The sequence below is a fragment of the Perca flavescens genome, chromosome 17 (assembly GCF_004354835.1).
Source record: "Perca flavescens isolate YP-PL-M2 chromosome 17, PFLA_1.0, whole genome shotgun sequence".
Taxonomy (NCBI): Eukaryota; Metazoa; Chordata; class Actinopteri; order Perciformes; family Percidae; genus Perca; species Perca flavescens.
The window spans coordinates 11,265,208-11,280,027 of NC_041347.1; the positions used below are offsets into that span (position 1 = coordinate 11,265,208).

The 14,820-nt window shown below is 41.2% G+C and overlaps 1 protein-coding gene across 3 annotated transcripts in view; it reads right to left on the reverse strand.

The window, feature by feature from the left end:
• Positions 1-14,820, reverse strand: part of ate1 (arginyltransferase 1) — a 59,229-nt gene that overhangs the window by 29,675 nt on the left and 14,734 nt on the right. The window contains exons 6-9 of one of the 3 annotated variants that reach the window (XM_028603520.1): positions 14,136-14,347; positions 10,781-10,909; positions 9,137-9,265; positions 2,614-2,646 (exon numbers count right to left, since the gene is read on the reverse strand). In XM_028603520.1, the coding sequence (XP_028459321.1) occupies positions 2,614-2,646; positions 9,137-9,265; positions 10,781-10,909; positions 14,136-14,347 (503 nt within the window). The remainder of the gene's footprint in view (positions 1-2,613; positions 2,647-9,136; positions 9,266-10,780; positions 10,910-14,135; positions 14,348-14,820) is intronic. The other 2 variants (XM_028603522.1, XM_028603521.1) reach the window with 2 other exon arrangements.

Consider the following 14,820-nt stretch of genomic DNA (forward strand, 5'->3'; position numbering starts at 1 on the left):
ATGCATTTATTAGGCCTTTTTATGTGGTTACTAACATTATTTTGAAGTAATACTAAAAACACACGTTGTTTCTTATTTCAAATTGTGCTGGACATGTTTATGCAGTTAATTGCAGTTGATAAATAGTACATTCCGTCTTTTAATCGATTTCTTTTTTTAAATTGCTTTTGGGAGGAAATCAAATCAGTGGAGGATGAGTGTTTACCGTGGTACTACTTGTTCTTTTATCTCAACATTAACTCGGTGAAAAATCTGCTGCACTGAGTTGTGGGGCCATCCTCAGCAACGATGCTGTTGTGATTCTGGCACTGACCAACAACAGATGTTCAACTCACACATTTCAAACTCTCGCTCTCTCCTTCTTTCCCTCATAAATGTGCATTCACACACAACCGCAAATGTACACAGGGCAAGTCCTGCAAGCAAGCTGCATTACTGCAGCATTATTGTCAGTATGTAAATATATGTATTTCTCCTATGCTGTAAAAGGACAAAGCAAAATTCACAGAACTGTTCTGTTGTATTACAGCAGATTCAGCTGGTGGACCTTTCTGTTTTTGGCTTACAGCTGAGGCATGTACAGTGGGGTCTGTGTGTTCACGGTTATGGTATGTCAGCTGGTGCATAGCCTGCTGATGTGTATCTGTTTCCTTACATGAAAATTCACATTCTCTTCCTCTAAGGGAAAGAGCGTTCAAATCACAGATAGACAGAGAGAAAGCTTGAGAGCTGGGGCCATAAAAAAACGTAGTGACTAATTGGCCAACACCCCTGTTAATGAGTGTTTGCCCCTTGGTTAGACACATTAGGAGGCCGTAAAGAAAAATAAACAGAAACAGAGTGAGTGCACGAACCCCACACAGCCCATAAAACCCAGAGTTTCTCCAGCACATGCAACTTAGACCTCACCGAGGTCAAGTGCAGTGACAGACACCTGCATGACGGCGTTTGCAGGTACTGATGTTCCACTGTTTATTAGACTGCACAAATGTGTTTACGTGTCTGTCTGCGTGTGTAAATGTAGTCTTTTTTTATTTATTTATTTTTAAACAGAGGAATCAGGGACAGCTGATGTTAATTACCTCAGAGCTTCAGCACGAATCCTCTGCAATTATTTCGGTGAAATGGAACACAGCAACAAACAAACAAGTCAGGCAACCTGGGCCCTAATTAGCTGCAGTTGGATTTGTAAGTATGCAGTTTGCATACATTTGTATAAATGCAGGCTTACATGTGAGCTGATGAACCACACAGTATGCAGATCCATGTGGTGAGTGTCTGTGTGTGTGTTTTAATAGCACTCTGATTGGAGACAGATGGAGCTCGACACGCAGAAGTAGCGCGGAAAGCCACGCATAATCACTCTGAAATGGAGAGCATTTGGAGAGAGACAGGAGAAGACAGGGAGGGAGATCAGAGAAAGAAATAAAAACAAGTTGGGCGAGAGGAGGCCAAACGAATGGAGACGGCCCCCTGACCCAGTCTGAGAGGAGGGGACGGTGAATGCAGGAAGATATGTGAGGCAGTGTGCAACAGGACGTTGAGTGTATGTGTGTGGAGCTGTGTAATTCAGTGTGCCTGGCCGCCAGCCTTGACGAGGTGATAAAAGCTTGTTTCCTATAAACACTAATGATGTTCATTAGTGAAGACCTGAGGGGGGCCCCCACGGGGCAACACAGAGTGACTGTTTTTGCGTGTCTCTGTGTCAGTCAGTTTGTGTGTGTGCGCTCATGGCCCTCAATCCTATTAAAGTGGCTGTTATAAGTGCCCATCCTGGGTCTAATTGCTGGTGTAATTGTCCTGACCCAACAGGTCCACTGGTGTTTCTGAAGGCTGCACCTCACCAGGCCTGCCAAGTGCTCGCTTAGTGATGCCTGGCTGCAACTACTTGTCACTCAGTGACCACAGAGAATACCACAGCGTAACAGTGAATCCTCTTCCAGATGCTATCACTAGCCTTCATATTATAACCATCTACAAAACTAACCAATTAATGGATTGTAAGCAATATTGTATTAATTAATGCACCAGGAGCTGATAAAGAACTTTCCATGGTGCCTAAATAATTACTTCTTTTAGCTAACTAGGCCGACAGCCATCTGTTAAGTCCCAAAGTGATGCCCACGAAGCTGCCTCATCAGCCTGTAATCTGTACCACACCACATGAAGTGAAGAGCAGTGGTATGTCCCATTCGTTGAAGGCCACAGGAAAGGATGCAATCTGGATGCCACATTTCACCGTTTTCCTCCCTCAACACCCCCTTTCACTTAGACAGGGCTAAATTAAAACCCCTCCAATATGAAACAAAACCCCCTTCCTGAATCCTTTAACACCCCCACTTCAATCTAGCTGGAGGGCTCTTAGAGAGAGAGAGAGCAAAGGTGGTTGGCTAGGTACGTACTGGGCGAGGGGAACTAATGTACATTTATCTCGTTTTGAGTGCGTTTGTTGAAGAACTAAATACTGAAACTGGACATTTTTCATATCATCTCCATGACAGTAATTTCCCCAGGAGGACATTTTCTTGGTCGTTAAATCGTCACAGGTAACACATATGGATGAATAGAGACATTAAAAACTTAAACTGTCAACAGCCCAAAGGAAATACATACCTCTAGTGGTGAATCACAGAGAAATCTCCGGAACTGTGGAGGGAGGCGGGAGGGGGAGAAACAGAGAGAAAAACAGTTAGTTCTCTGGGTCACCAACTCTTTTGAAAAGGCATAAATGAAAACCATGCATGTCTCCACTTCTGTCCTATACAGTTTATCCCTCTCTGTGTTCTCCTCAGGTGTCACATATCAAATGCAGCCAAAGGAGCATTGCGTATTTACACAAATGAAAACATTTAGCCTATCAACTGAAACTCACAGTCCAGGGCCGACATAGTGACAGCTCAAATAATCAGCGTTGCCGTCAAAATAGCCTACCCCAGAACACGCTTTTGAAATGCGCATGAGATGTCGATTACTGGGGGACTTTACGTCCGTGGAAACATGAAATCTTTCTTCCATGCTCTCTACTATTTCCTGTGCTCCTTCTTTTTTAGCGCAAGGGTTGAGAGCAGTGTGTTTACAGACAAGCTGACCCGCAGGAAGACCAACGTAGCAAGCTTTCAATGTTTAGGGCCAAAACCTCATTCTATAATGAGAGCCAGCACTGCCACAGTGGAGCAGTGATGGACAGCTTTTGGTTTACTCTGTCTGTCTCAGCCTTACGCGCCACACGCCACAGTTTCAAGTTCATATTTCACAAGGAAATGCTACAATCCAGCAGTGATATTTAACTTTGGTTACACCGTCTGGTGAGCAGGACAGCAGTCTAGAATAGAACCAACATATCTTAAACACAGGATAGAGAGGTTCCAGAGACTTATTTTGTCTTGTTTTCCCTCATTCAAACTCCGACTCTAGGCTTACTAGCTTCTCTGATTTAATTTCTGTCAAGACTGCTAGTATTTGGAATAGACTCTCATAGAGTAAATAAATACATAAATCCAAGTTATCCTGTACATACAGCAGCTCTTTACATACTAGGATGAATAGCTGTCTTTTTTATTATTTTTTTATTATTAAATAAAACTAATATGCTATAAATTACTGGAAATTTCCCCCACCCGTTCCTGTGATCACATCACTCCCGTCCTTCAGAACCTCCACTAGCTCCCTGTTTCCCAACGCATCCAGTTTAAAGTCCTCCTCCTCACCCACAAAGCCCTCCATAACCAGGCTCCCCCCCGTAACCTCTGCTCCTCTGACGTAAACCTCCTCTCCCCACCACTCAGGACCAAGCACCGTACCTGGGGTGACAGAGCTTTCACCATTGCAGCCCCCTCCCTCTGGAACTCCCTACCCATACACATCCCTGACTGTACTCATCTGAACACATTCAAAACACTAATCAAGACACACCTCTTCAGATTAGCTTTCCACATACAACAGTCTTACATTCCTCACCTGATAGCTACTGATTTTACTGTTTTTAATTGCTTTTAATATGCTTGTTTTATGTGTTGGTTTTATTGCTCATCTGTTTTTAATGTGCTATATGTGCTGGTTTTACTGTAAAGTGTGTGAGTACAATGCAAAGTGCTATATAAATAAAATTTATTATTATTATAAGCACACCAACATTCTCTGTATGTGTGTCTGCATTACAGCTAGTAATAGCATTGACTGCTGAAGGCATGGTTCACTGCCTGGGTTGGACAGTCCTGGCTTAGGAGCAACTCAAAATCCAGCCAGTATACTGAACTCATCCAAAGTGTGCGTTTCTCCGTTTGTCTGCCACAGCTGATGTGTGTGTTGACGACACTAACGCAGTGTTCACCAATACTGGGGGATGTTTTGGCAGAGAAAGAGCTACGAATGATGCGCTGTCCTCTGTCATTTCCATTTTACTTTTGCCTGAAGCAAACTTGTTTTCACTAGCTTTCATACTCGCCCACTTGAGTTGGATTCTAGACATAAAATTGACGAGATGCACAAAAAATTATTGAAGTTTCAGACGGAAAAATAGGAGGATGGAGCAAGAAGATAGCTAGTGCACAGAACTAAAAAAAAATTGTTTTAAAAATGCATGCACTTCTTTCTGAGAGGTATTGTTGTGAGATATAAAAAGTCTCACAAACTGTGCACCCCGTAGATGTTGAATACTTCAGCAAGATGCAACACCCCGCCTTACCCTCAACTCAAACTCACACCAGGACGTAAAGTAGGACGGGGGATGGACAGAATCCTCAGACACAGAACAATATGTTAAAAAATGTCACTTTAACTTTACATGCTCCTGCTAAATGCAATTAGGGCCAAGTGTAATGCAAAAATATTGACACGCAATTACTGCAAAAGTCCTTGTGCCTACATTTATCCCAGGGAGAATATGTATTTAGCAGTATTAAAATAATTGCGAAATTATACTTTGCATACTCTTTTAATTCAAATTCATTGAAATTCTATACACCTGCTAAACAGAAGGGTATAAATGACCAATGTGGAAATTGTAGTGGCTACATCTGATCTGTTTATTTGATAATGATCTTTGCTCATGCAAAACCATGCTCATCAAGCTCCCCATCTGTGTAACCATGCCAGTAAAGTAATTTTCCTCTTCTAACTTTGCAGTGACTACTGCTCTCCCAAATTACCAACAGCAAAGCCTCCCAATGTGCAATACTGCTGGAGGGCACAAATAAAACTTTTGTTCTAACCTAAAAAAAAAAAACTAAAAAAAACTAAATGGTTTACCAACAGAACAACAGCTGCAGTTATTAGATGACATCATTTATTCAGGCCATGCTATGACACTGACTGCTGTGTGTGTGTGTGTGTGTGTGTGTGTGTGTGTGTGTGTGTGTGTGTGTGTGTGTGTGTGTGTGTGTGTGTGTGTGTGTATTTCCAATTGACCTTGTAGAAAAATGCTGAATTGTGAAAATTGTGACATTCGAGCATGTTAATGTATGCAAGTGCATATACTTGCAGGTTTGTGTAATGGTAAGCTCGGAGTACCTCCCTTCCTCAGTCCCTCCTCCTCTTCCTTTATCAGGCATTCATCAGGGGGCTTATGGGTAATCATACCAAGAGGAAGAAACAGGGGAGCACGGCAGCTTTCCACTGCTGCCTCAACCCTGCTTGGCTGGGTGAGGCCGCTCTCCTGGAGCCTGGCAGGGTTGACCCTTCTCTAGCCACTGACAGACCGACATACCACACGACCCTGCCAGGCTGACACTAACACACACAGACAGACAAAACTAATTAACACACACTGACTCTGCAGGGAATAGACTAATCTAACGTGTAGGTACAGTCACTCGGCCATTAAGACAGCAAGGGAACAAACGTGAATACTATCTCTCTGCATCTCTAATACAACAACACATATGCTTGTAAACGGAGCCATTCCCAGAGTGCCTTCTGGAACGTTCTCTTTTACAACACATGGAGTCCATCACTTCCTCTCTAACTCTCCCTTTCCTATAGTAAACACTCATCTGTGTAAGATTAGAGGGGCAAGCAGCCGTACACGCACGCACGCACGCACGCACGCACGCACGCACGCTGACTAGATCATTGTTTTGGTGTGCAGGACAGGAGCTTCAGGAACCAAGCTGCAATGTACAGATCGATGGGTTAAAATAAACTAAACACTATGAGCTCTTATGTCATAAGAGGAACGCTGCTTATAGAAGGTTTTATTGAATCTCTCATTACTGTGCATAAATAGCTCTAAGCTGATCTGAGCCAAAAGTTATTTTCCTCACTCATTTCTTCCATTTTTACTGACAAATTCTATTGCCATTTCTCAGCTTTTTCCATATATTTTTTTTTTTCTTCATGCGTCTTGGTTAAGGTCCGGGCCATCAAGAAGAGTAAATACAGATTAAACAGGATTTGTTTTCCTCAAAATGAAAGCCACATGTGCAGGAACTCAGTCATGGCTCAGCAAAACAGTTAAGACCAGTAAGTGTGAGTAAGTGTGTGTGTGTGTGTGTGTGTGTGTGTGTGTGTGTGTGTGTGTGTGTGTGTGTGTAAATAATTGCAAGTTTGTGCTTCAAGTCTGTCAGGAAACCATGATTGGATGTGGAAGGAATAATGTCTGGCTCCCTTCCAGTCATGGTATGACAGGAAATGCATACATCCTTAAACAAACAAAGCCATTCCCCTCCAGGACATCATACTGTCTAATGGTAGTACAATTTTGGCAGGGTAATTGAACTTGCACACACACACACATACACACACAAAATCTCTCCAATCGCCTGGCTCTGAGCTAGACGGTATTCTACATTCCGTCCTTAGGTAATAATTTAATGGATTAATAAATACCTCCACAAATACTAAGTGACTCAACTTCCAAGGTAGCAGAAGCAGGCATAGAGTGGCATGGCACCAAAATGTGCCATTCCCACATCAACAATGTGTTTCCCATTTCTTTACAATTGCCACATAATAAGGGGGGGGTGCTGTGAGCTTCTGGGAAGAGGACAGGCGAGTTAACCAGGAGCTTGATGGGCAAGAAAATAAAATCAGTAGCGTTTAGTATTGTGGACTCAGGAGTGGTTGTCACAGTAGCGAGTCCAACTAAGGGGAATTTAATAAAGTTAGATGTTTCGAGTGGGAACAATTAGGGATGTCTATGTGCAAATGAACTGCAGCGGGACAAGACAAACCAAGGAGAGGACAGCATGGCATCCCCAGTTCTGGTATTAATGTTACAACAGTTTTTTTTTTTTTTTTTTTTTTTTTTTTACAAGGCCAATATCAGGAGGATGTTTATGTCTGTCAGAATTTGACCAGTGTCAACCTCTAGAATATTTCCATGTAGCACAGAAAATGTTTGAATGTATGAATTGTACATATTATCATCTTAATTAAACCCTGTCAAAATGAATATATTGTGTTATTACAATCTAGAGTCCAGGCACTTCTCTATGCCATTCCCTACGGTAGAGATGCCAAGGTGAATTACAACAAATGGTCTTTAAGAGTAATCAACCCAACCTTAATTCACTCTGTGCTTTGACACTATGCTACTGTACATTCATTCAGTCATTATCCAACACAGAAAGTCCATCCATAAAAACAAAAGGAACTTTATTTTTTGGCAACCCAACTGACAGCAAAGATGTTTGCGCACACCCACACCTTTTAATTTTTTTTTTTTCTTATTAAAGTTATTCCTCTAGTTCTTGTACCCATCCGATCCCAGTGCAGTTATAAACTTGAGCTGAAGTGCTCACAAACACGCACAAACACACGTTCCCTTTAATAGAGGTAGTGTTATGGCACTAGGAAAGAATCTGCCACAGTTTGCCCAATCTGACAGCTTTTATTATTTATTAATTACCTTACTTTTACAAGCTGGAGAATTCAGTAATTTACTGAGGCCTGCTGGCAGGAGGGTGGAGGAGGTTGTTTTTCCAACCCTGAGGGACAAAAGGCCCTCTCAGGTTAGTGAGAATGTCCAGCACTTCTGCATCCTGACTAGACTTCATTTTCTCCTCTTTTATTCATATATAAAGTGGAGAAATGGAGGTGTGAGCATATGTCCTAGTACTTTTACTGTGCATTATAAATTCATTTTTAAAGCTTTATGAATTTTTACTTCTCATTCACTGCATAAACTAGTGACGTTTAAAGTTACAGCTTACAAATTCAAAGAATAACATGCAGAGACGTTTATATAATAATTATTTTTAAAAGACTAGAGAATGGGGCGCATTGGTAGTTCACCTGGTTGAGCGTGTGCCTCATGTACCAAGGCTCAGTCGTTGCCGCAGCGGCCCGGGTTCAATTCCAACCCGCAGCCATTTGCTGCATGTCGTCCCCCCTCTCTTTTATTGGCAAGAATCTGGCGATACGATACGTATCACGATACATGGGTCACGATTTAATATATTGCAATATATTCCGATACTGTGCGTAAGGTGATATATTGGGATATATATTGGGAAGTATAATTTAAAAAAAACTAATATTTAAAAAAAAAGACATGATGTTCAACAATTCAGTACACAGAAAATCAAATGTGTATATGCTAAAGTAGGCCAAAGTTCAGCCATAGCTATGTTGTTAGCTTCTAGCAAAAAGTCAGGCACTGCTAGGAAGTGTTAGGCGAGGACACTAGTGGTGCGTCTCAGCATAGCCATCTAGCGGTAGGGGGTTTAAACACAACATAAACATGAACCACTGTCTTACATGAATATTTTTGAACGTTTTAAAACAAAACCAAAAAAATCAATATTGCCTTTTTGAAAATTGATACAGCATTGCGAAATAAAATATCGCGATACTCAAGTGTATCGATTTTTTCTTACACCCCTAATTTTTAACAAAGAAATCTATTTTCAAAATGTGCCACAACTAGGGATTACTTTTAGTATCAATTCATCTGTTAGTTACTTTAACAATTACTCGTTTAGATTATTCACTTGGTCTACAAATTCCCAGAAAATACTGAAAAAAAGTGAAAAATGCTCATTGTTGCATTAAAATGTGCTTTTTATTATTGTTATTATTCAACACTCTTAAAAAAAACTTTAATTAAAACCATATAAAATAGTAAAGCAGTAAGAATATGGAACAAGCATGTGCAGTAGTGCCCTACAGTATGTGCTGAATAATAATCATGCAGTACCTCGCTCTCACTACATTCGCTGGGGTCATCACCATGAATGGCCATCTGGTAGCGGGCGTACAGCGCCACCGACTGCTGATAGGACGCTGTAAATTGAGGGTCCTCAAAGTTGACCGGCACTAGCCTCACCTTCAAGCACAGGGTGTGGAGGGAAAGGAGCAATAAGGTGGAGGGAGGTTTTATAAGGGTTGACAATGAATACAAGGACGGTGGGTTGTTAGATAATTAAAAGAAAGAAAAAAAGGAAGAATGGGTGCTTTGGAGGAATTGACAGTGCAAGATTCAACAAAAGATGTTTTAAACAGTGTTATCCAAGCATTTTGGCATCTTAGGCTTCACATCAGTCTCCTAGTCCTCGGGGCAAGCTGGCAACACAGCCGGTCTGTTTGGAGTTTGTGACCTGATTTAGTGATTTATCTGATTTGTGTGCAAAAAGGACACACGGATGCAAGAAAACAATGGGATTCTAGGAGACTGAAAGTGTGTTTTTCTTTATTAATAAAATGACTTGAGGATGAGGCTAGTGCACCACCTAGCTTTTACCACAGATCGCACGGAGAGAGTTGGCAGTTCAAGATTCAACACAGTGTCAGTGCGTGTAAGGTCCGGACGGAGCAGCAGGAAATCCAAAATTGTGAATCATCTCAGCTAGACACAGACTCTTCCAACACTACAGACTCCTCTCAAACAGGTAAACAAGGCTGCACAAAACAGACTGCACGCACAAAGACAATTAACATCTCATCATCACTGCTTAATCCTCAAGCTCAAATGCAATACCAGTTTAGACACAGGGAACTGTGGCGCGAGTGGGGTGATGGGTGATAGGGGGGCCTGTCAAGGTAAATGTGTCAAGGTCGAGAGGGTTCAGCTGACAAACTGCCCCCCCAAAAACTGAAACAGCTCACGACTAATGACCTGGCTGGCCAACCGAGGGCCAACTCAGACACCTGGAGAAACACTGCTCACAACCACGGCCGTATGGAAACATTTTCCCCTCCATTTCCTCTCCCTTTGACTCTCGCTCTTATACACATTCACTGTCTTTAATACTAACACGTTAATTCACTTTCTGTTTTTTTCCCTCATTCACAGACATTTTTGGCTTTTTTGTTTTCCAATTTTTCAACTGCCTTTTGTTTGATGTTGCCAAGTTTAAGCTCAAATTATTTATAAATTACAATCTAGTTTCAGACTTCTACAGTTTAAAGATATCGGCAGTACAGTCCTGACTGTTCATTAGGATTTAAAATTGTGAAATGACTCAAAACATTCAAATATCACCCATTACATATTTAAAAGTACAAACTTAATAATAATAATAATAATAATAATAATAATAATAATAATAATAATTCAACAAAAACTTCTTCCTGTGTTTCATTTGTTTAAAATATGAAATCACATCCAGGATTTAAAATAAATAAATTACTGAAGCAATGATACATTTTAGTCCATTATATAATATAAAACAAAAAAAAAGGACCATAATAACATATTCATAAGAGATTAGAGCAAGATAAAATCCTTTTGATGCCTCTGTATGAACCCAAACTTGTGGACCCTCTCCCTCCCTCCCTCCCTCCCTCCCTCCCTCCCTGGGTACCCCTTGAGCAGGTCGACCTATGCCCCCCACCCTCTGACCTGGCTCTCGGAGGGTTTGTCAGGAGGGTCCTTGTGAATGGCCATCTGGTAGAGTTTGTACACCTGGTAGGAGGCATCGAACGAGGCTTTGAACTGCGGGCTAGGGGGATTGGAGCGCACTAGCCTCACCTTCAAAAAGAATACGGGCAGACAAAGGTTAACATCAAAATGAAAAAAAATAAAAACACTGCAGATTAACAAAAGTGGTGATTCAAATCCGTAAAAAAAAGGAAGATATTGTCACAAATCAAAGAGAGAAGAAGTGAGAAAAGTGTGTGAAGGGAGAGAGAGAGAGAGAGAGAGACTGTCACAAACACACCCTCTCCTGGACAGGTGACACGCCTTTGAAGATTTTAAACCATTTTGAAAACAAAATGGAAACATTTCGAGTTCAGTAAAAGGGATTGTTTTAACCAATAGCACCTGTTGGTCACCATAGCTGTATCTTTATGGGAAAACCAGAATACAAAGAGGGTGTGTTGTGTCCATCTCGACACAAAAACAACAGGGGTTACCCAAAATAACAAAAAATCTAACATTCAACACATCATTTGCTGTAACAGAAAACATATAACTACTCGTAAAGGGCTCAAAAAGAAGAGATTATCATTAGCCTTTTTAACTTTCTACCAACTCTTCATATTGAGTATATGAGCCCATTTCCAGTGCCTCACCATGTCATCTGAGACTGAAGATGTTTAATTCTTGATCCTGATCATACCGAACAGAAATCAGAGTGTGCAGAGAGGTTTCAGATTAAGGTAAACTAATCATCTTTTTAAGAAGTATTTTTTTTTTCCTTCTTTTGTTGCTCTTTAATATTTCTGTTACTGTTCTGTTGATGAGTCATCGTGTCTGGTCGAGCTAGAATGATAAAAGTGGGGATATAATATTCCGATATTAGCTAATAGCAGATGAGAGAAATACCAAACTAGGTTTGAGATCATTTAGTTTTGTACAAAAGGGAGCCCTGACAAGTTGATTTTTTTAAAGTGTAAAATGTCTCAGTCACTATGTATCTTAGGCACAATGTCTGTTGCGTTTGTGTTTACAAATAAATAAAGAATACCATTAGCTGATATCACTATCTGATTTTTTTTAAACTCCCAAATCTCAATATCGGCCTCAGAAACCCAGGTTCGGTCGGGGTATAGTGTCTACTGAAATAATTATGATGAGCTGGACACACATTGAAACCAGTCCCAGTTCAGACAACCTAGCCCAAGTAAGTAAAAAAGCATGCAAAAGTCGGCAAATACAAAAATGTATCCAAAAACACCAAAGACGCACACAAAATCGGATTCTTTTTGCATCGCTATAAATCAAGGTTAACTGGGAGAATAACGAGAAGCCTGTGAAAGACATAGACAACGTTTGGAAAGGAAAGGAAAATTGTCTTAGTGTTGCTTATGTCACACAAACTGAAAGAAGAATTCAACTTCTACATCCTCTGGCCCCGTTTAATTAACCGTCTCTTTGTTTTGAAGCTTTTTTTGGCCACAGAGGCCGTGCCATATGAATCCCCAGGACGGACAGGATGGAGGAATTGAACCTGGGGTTTGTTTGAGTTGGACCTAAGTGTGTTTCTCTCATATGACCACTTGGCATCTACATCCTTCATTTGGTCTCTAACAAGGACAATACTGAAGTTCGGTCCTTTTTAATTTCGTTCTAAATCTAGAGATATATTTTGATAGGCTGAAATCCTTTTGGTGAAACAACACTGCAGCAGATTGTGGACGGCATGGAAATGAAATTTTAGCAATTCTCACAACAGTCTTGAAATTTAACACAAACAGTCTGACACTTGACCGCTTTATGAATGTTTGAATAAAGACACATAATAAACGTGGCTTTTGTTTAACTTTAATTAAAATGAAAGATCATGGTCCATCAAAGCTTTATTGCAAGATATGTTGCTCTTAACCTGGATCTTCAAGACCTTGCAGAACGCCATTATAAAGTAATATAATAAGAAGAAACAACTGATTGCATAGCCATTGCATGTTCATATGTAATGCTATAGTGTGGAGACAGTAGAGAAGATTCTTGAGGGGAATAGTGGGTGAACAGTTCCACACTTTCCTGAGGTGCCTGAGGGGCTCTGGATCACGTTCTTACACTGACCCCTGGTGGTGGCCACTGGAACTGCATTTAAAGCCAGGACAGAGGTAACTACCGCACTGTACATACAGTAAATCTAAACTTGTCTACCCTGTCACTGTGATTTATCTCTTTGCTATGCATTTAAATTACGTCAAAAGTAATAAGCTCCTCCAATGTCACAGATGCCAGATTCTACAGGGCAAGTGAGAAATGTTGACTGAGAAGTAAGCAAAGGTGAGCATATGACAATAATTCCTCTCTATATGGGTTAAAATCGCTGTTTGTATCCTGCAGAGTATTCTCATCAGTCGAGCAGCGTGATGACTTCAACAGAAGGGTTTATGATGAAATTGAGCTGCTGCTACATTTAAATGATCTAAACATCTTTGGTCTTGTACTGGTGTGAAAACCTCTTAAAGCCTGCAGCTCAGTTAGCTGCAAATCTGATGCAGTCTAGCCCCATGTAATGAAAGGCTAAAATCGGTACAGAAGCCCAAGACTCAGCATCAAATTCACTCAACTGCATATGCCCTTTAGCTGCAAATCTAATGCAGTCTAGCCCCATGTAATGAAAGGCTAAAATCGGTCAAATCTCATAATTATTTTTACTTGGGAAACATAATTAACCTTGCTTTACAAAAGATGGCCTCATGTCTACGCCCACTTAGTGAAATGGAAGGATAATTGTATGCAAACAAATGTATCAAATTGGAAAGGGCTGACTGGGAGGAGGTGTCAGGGGGTGTGTAGACAAGAGACAGACACTGCCTGGTTCATCACTGCATCTGGCTCAAATCTTGGTCAAGACCAAAAATGACGTTACTCTACCAACCTCAGCTTGAGGCCTTTGTTCTGCCCCATGCCAAAAGTTCATTTCCATGTCTTCTCGTACCGACTGAGCTGGAAGCTGTGGTTTTAATGTCATCAGCAGGGTAATGCGACCTAGTTTGTGTGGTGTGCCTGTCGTATGGTTGAAAATTCGAACTGGGAGAGGGGTGGTTTTTCCACTCTGCTCTGGCCAGCTTTGCTCTCCGCACACATAAACACATGGTGAAGTCACTGGGGCTAGGGGAGAGAGCTCTATGAAACCAAATGTTCAAGCTAACTAAATCCAAACATTATGGAGACAAAGAGCTCAACCAAAAACACTTTTTCTTAATGACAGCTGGAAACATCACAATAGGCTGATGTTTATTCCAAGTTACATAAAAAGAGAAAAAGAAAGTACATACTCTAGATTTCTGCTCACCTCAAGGCAATGCGAAGAGTTTTCAGGCAATGACTCACTGATGAAATCTTCCAGGGCTTTGGGTAGCTTGGGCTGGGCCGGAGCGGGTGGGGTAGCAGAGACAATAGAAGAGACCCCGTCAGCCTTTCTAATCTGCTCTTTCTGAAGACGTCGTTCCTTTCTCAAGTCTTTGGCCTTCCGACATGGCGGCCGGCCAGGATCAGCTCCCATCCCTGCACCCCAGAGAAAAGACAGAAGAGGGGGAGAACTGTAAATGCTTTCCAAAGGTTAGGTTAGGTGAGGGTGCTACGCAAAAACGCCATTCTTAAATCTATTTTCAAGTGAAAGACATGGCATAGCATTTTCAAAGTATTTCCAGGTGAGAATATGGAAGAAAAAAAGAGGCAGTTAAAAGAAATAATTGAATTACTCCTTAAAATTCTGCCTTTAGAATATGAATTAACAAGTAAGAAAGGTGGTAACTTCAAGCTGCTGGCATTGATGGGTCTCAAATTTGGGGCAGATTTTGTGAGTGTTAGACCATGTCTCCGATGGATTTTCCCCTGCCCCTCTAGGCAGATGGGCAGCATGATTACTTTAGTGTATCCCCTGCCTAAGAAGCCAGTGTCAACAGAAAGGCCCATGGAAGTCATGTTCTAGTTTCCCTGCCTCAATAGTCTTTACATTACATCATTGCTCAGGAGGC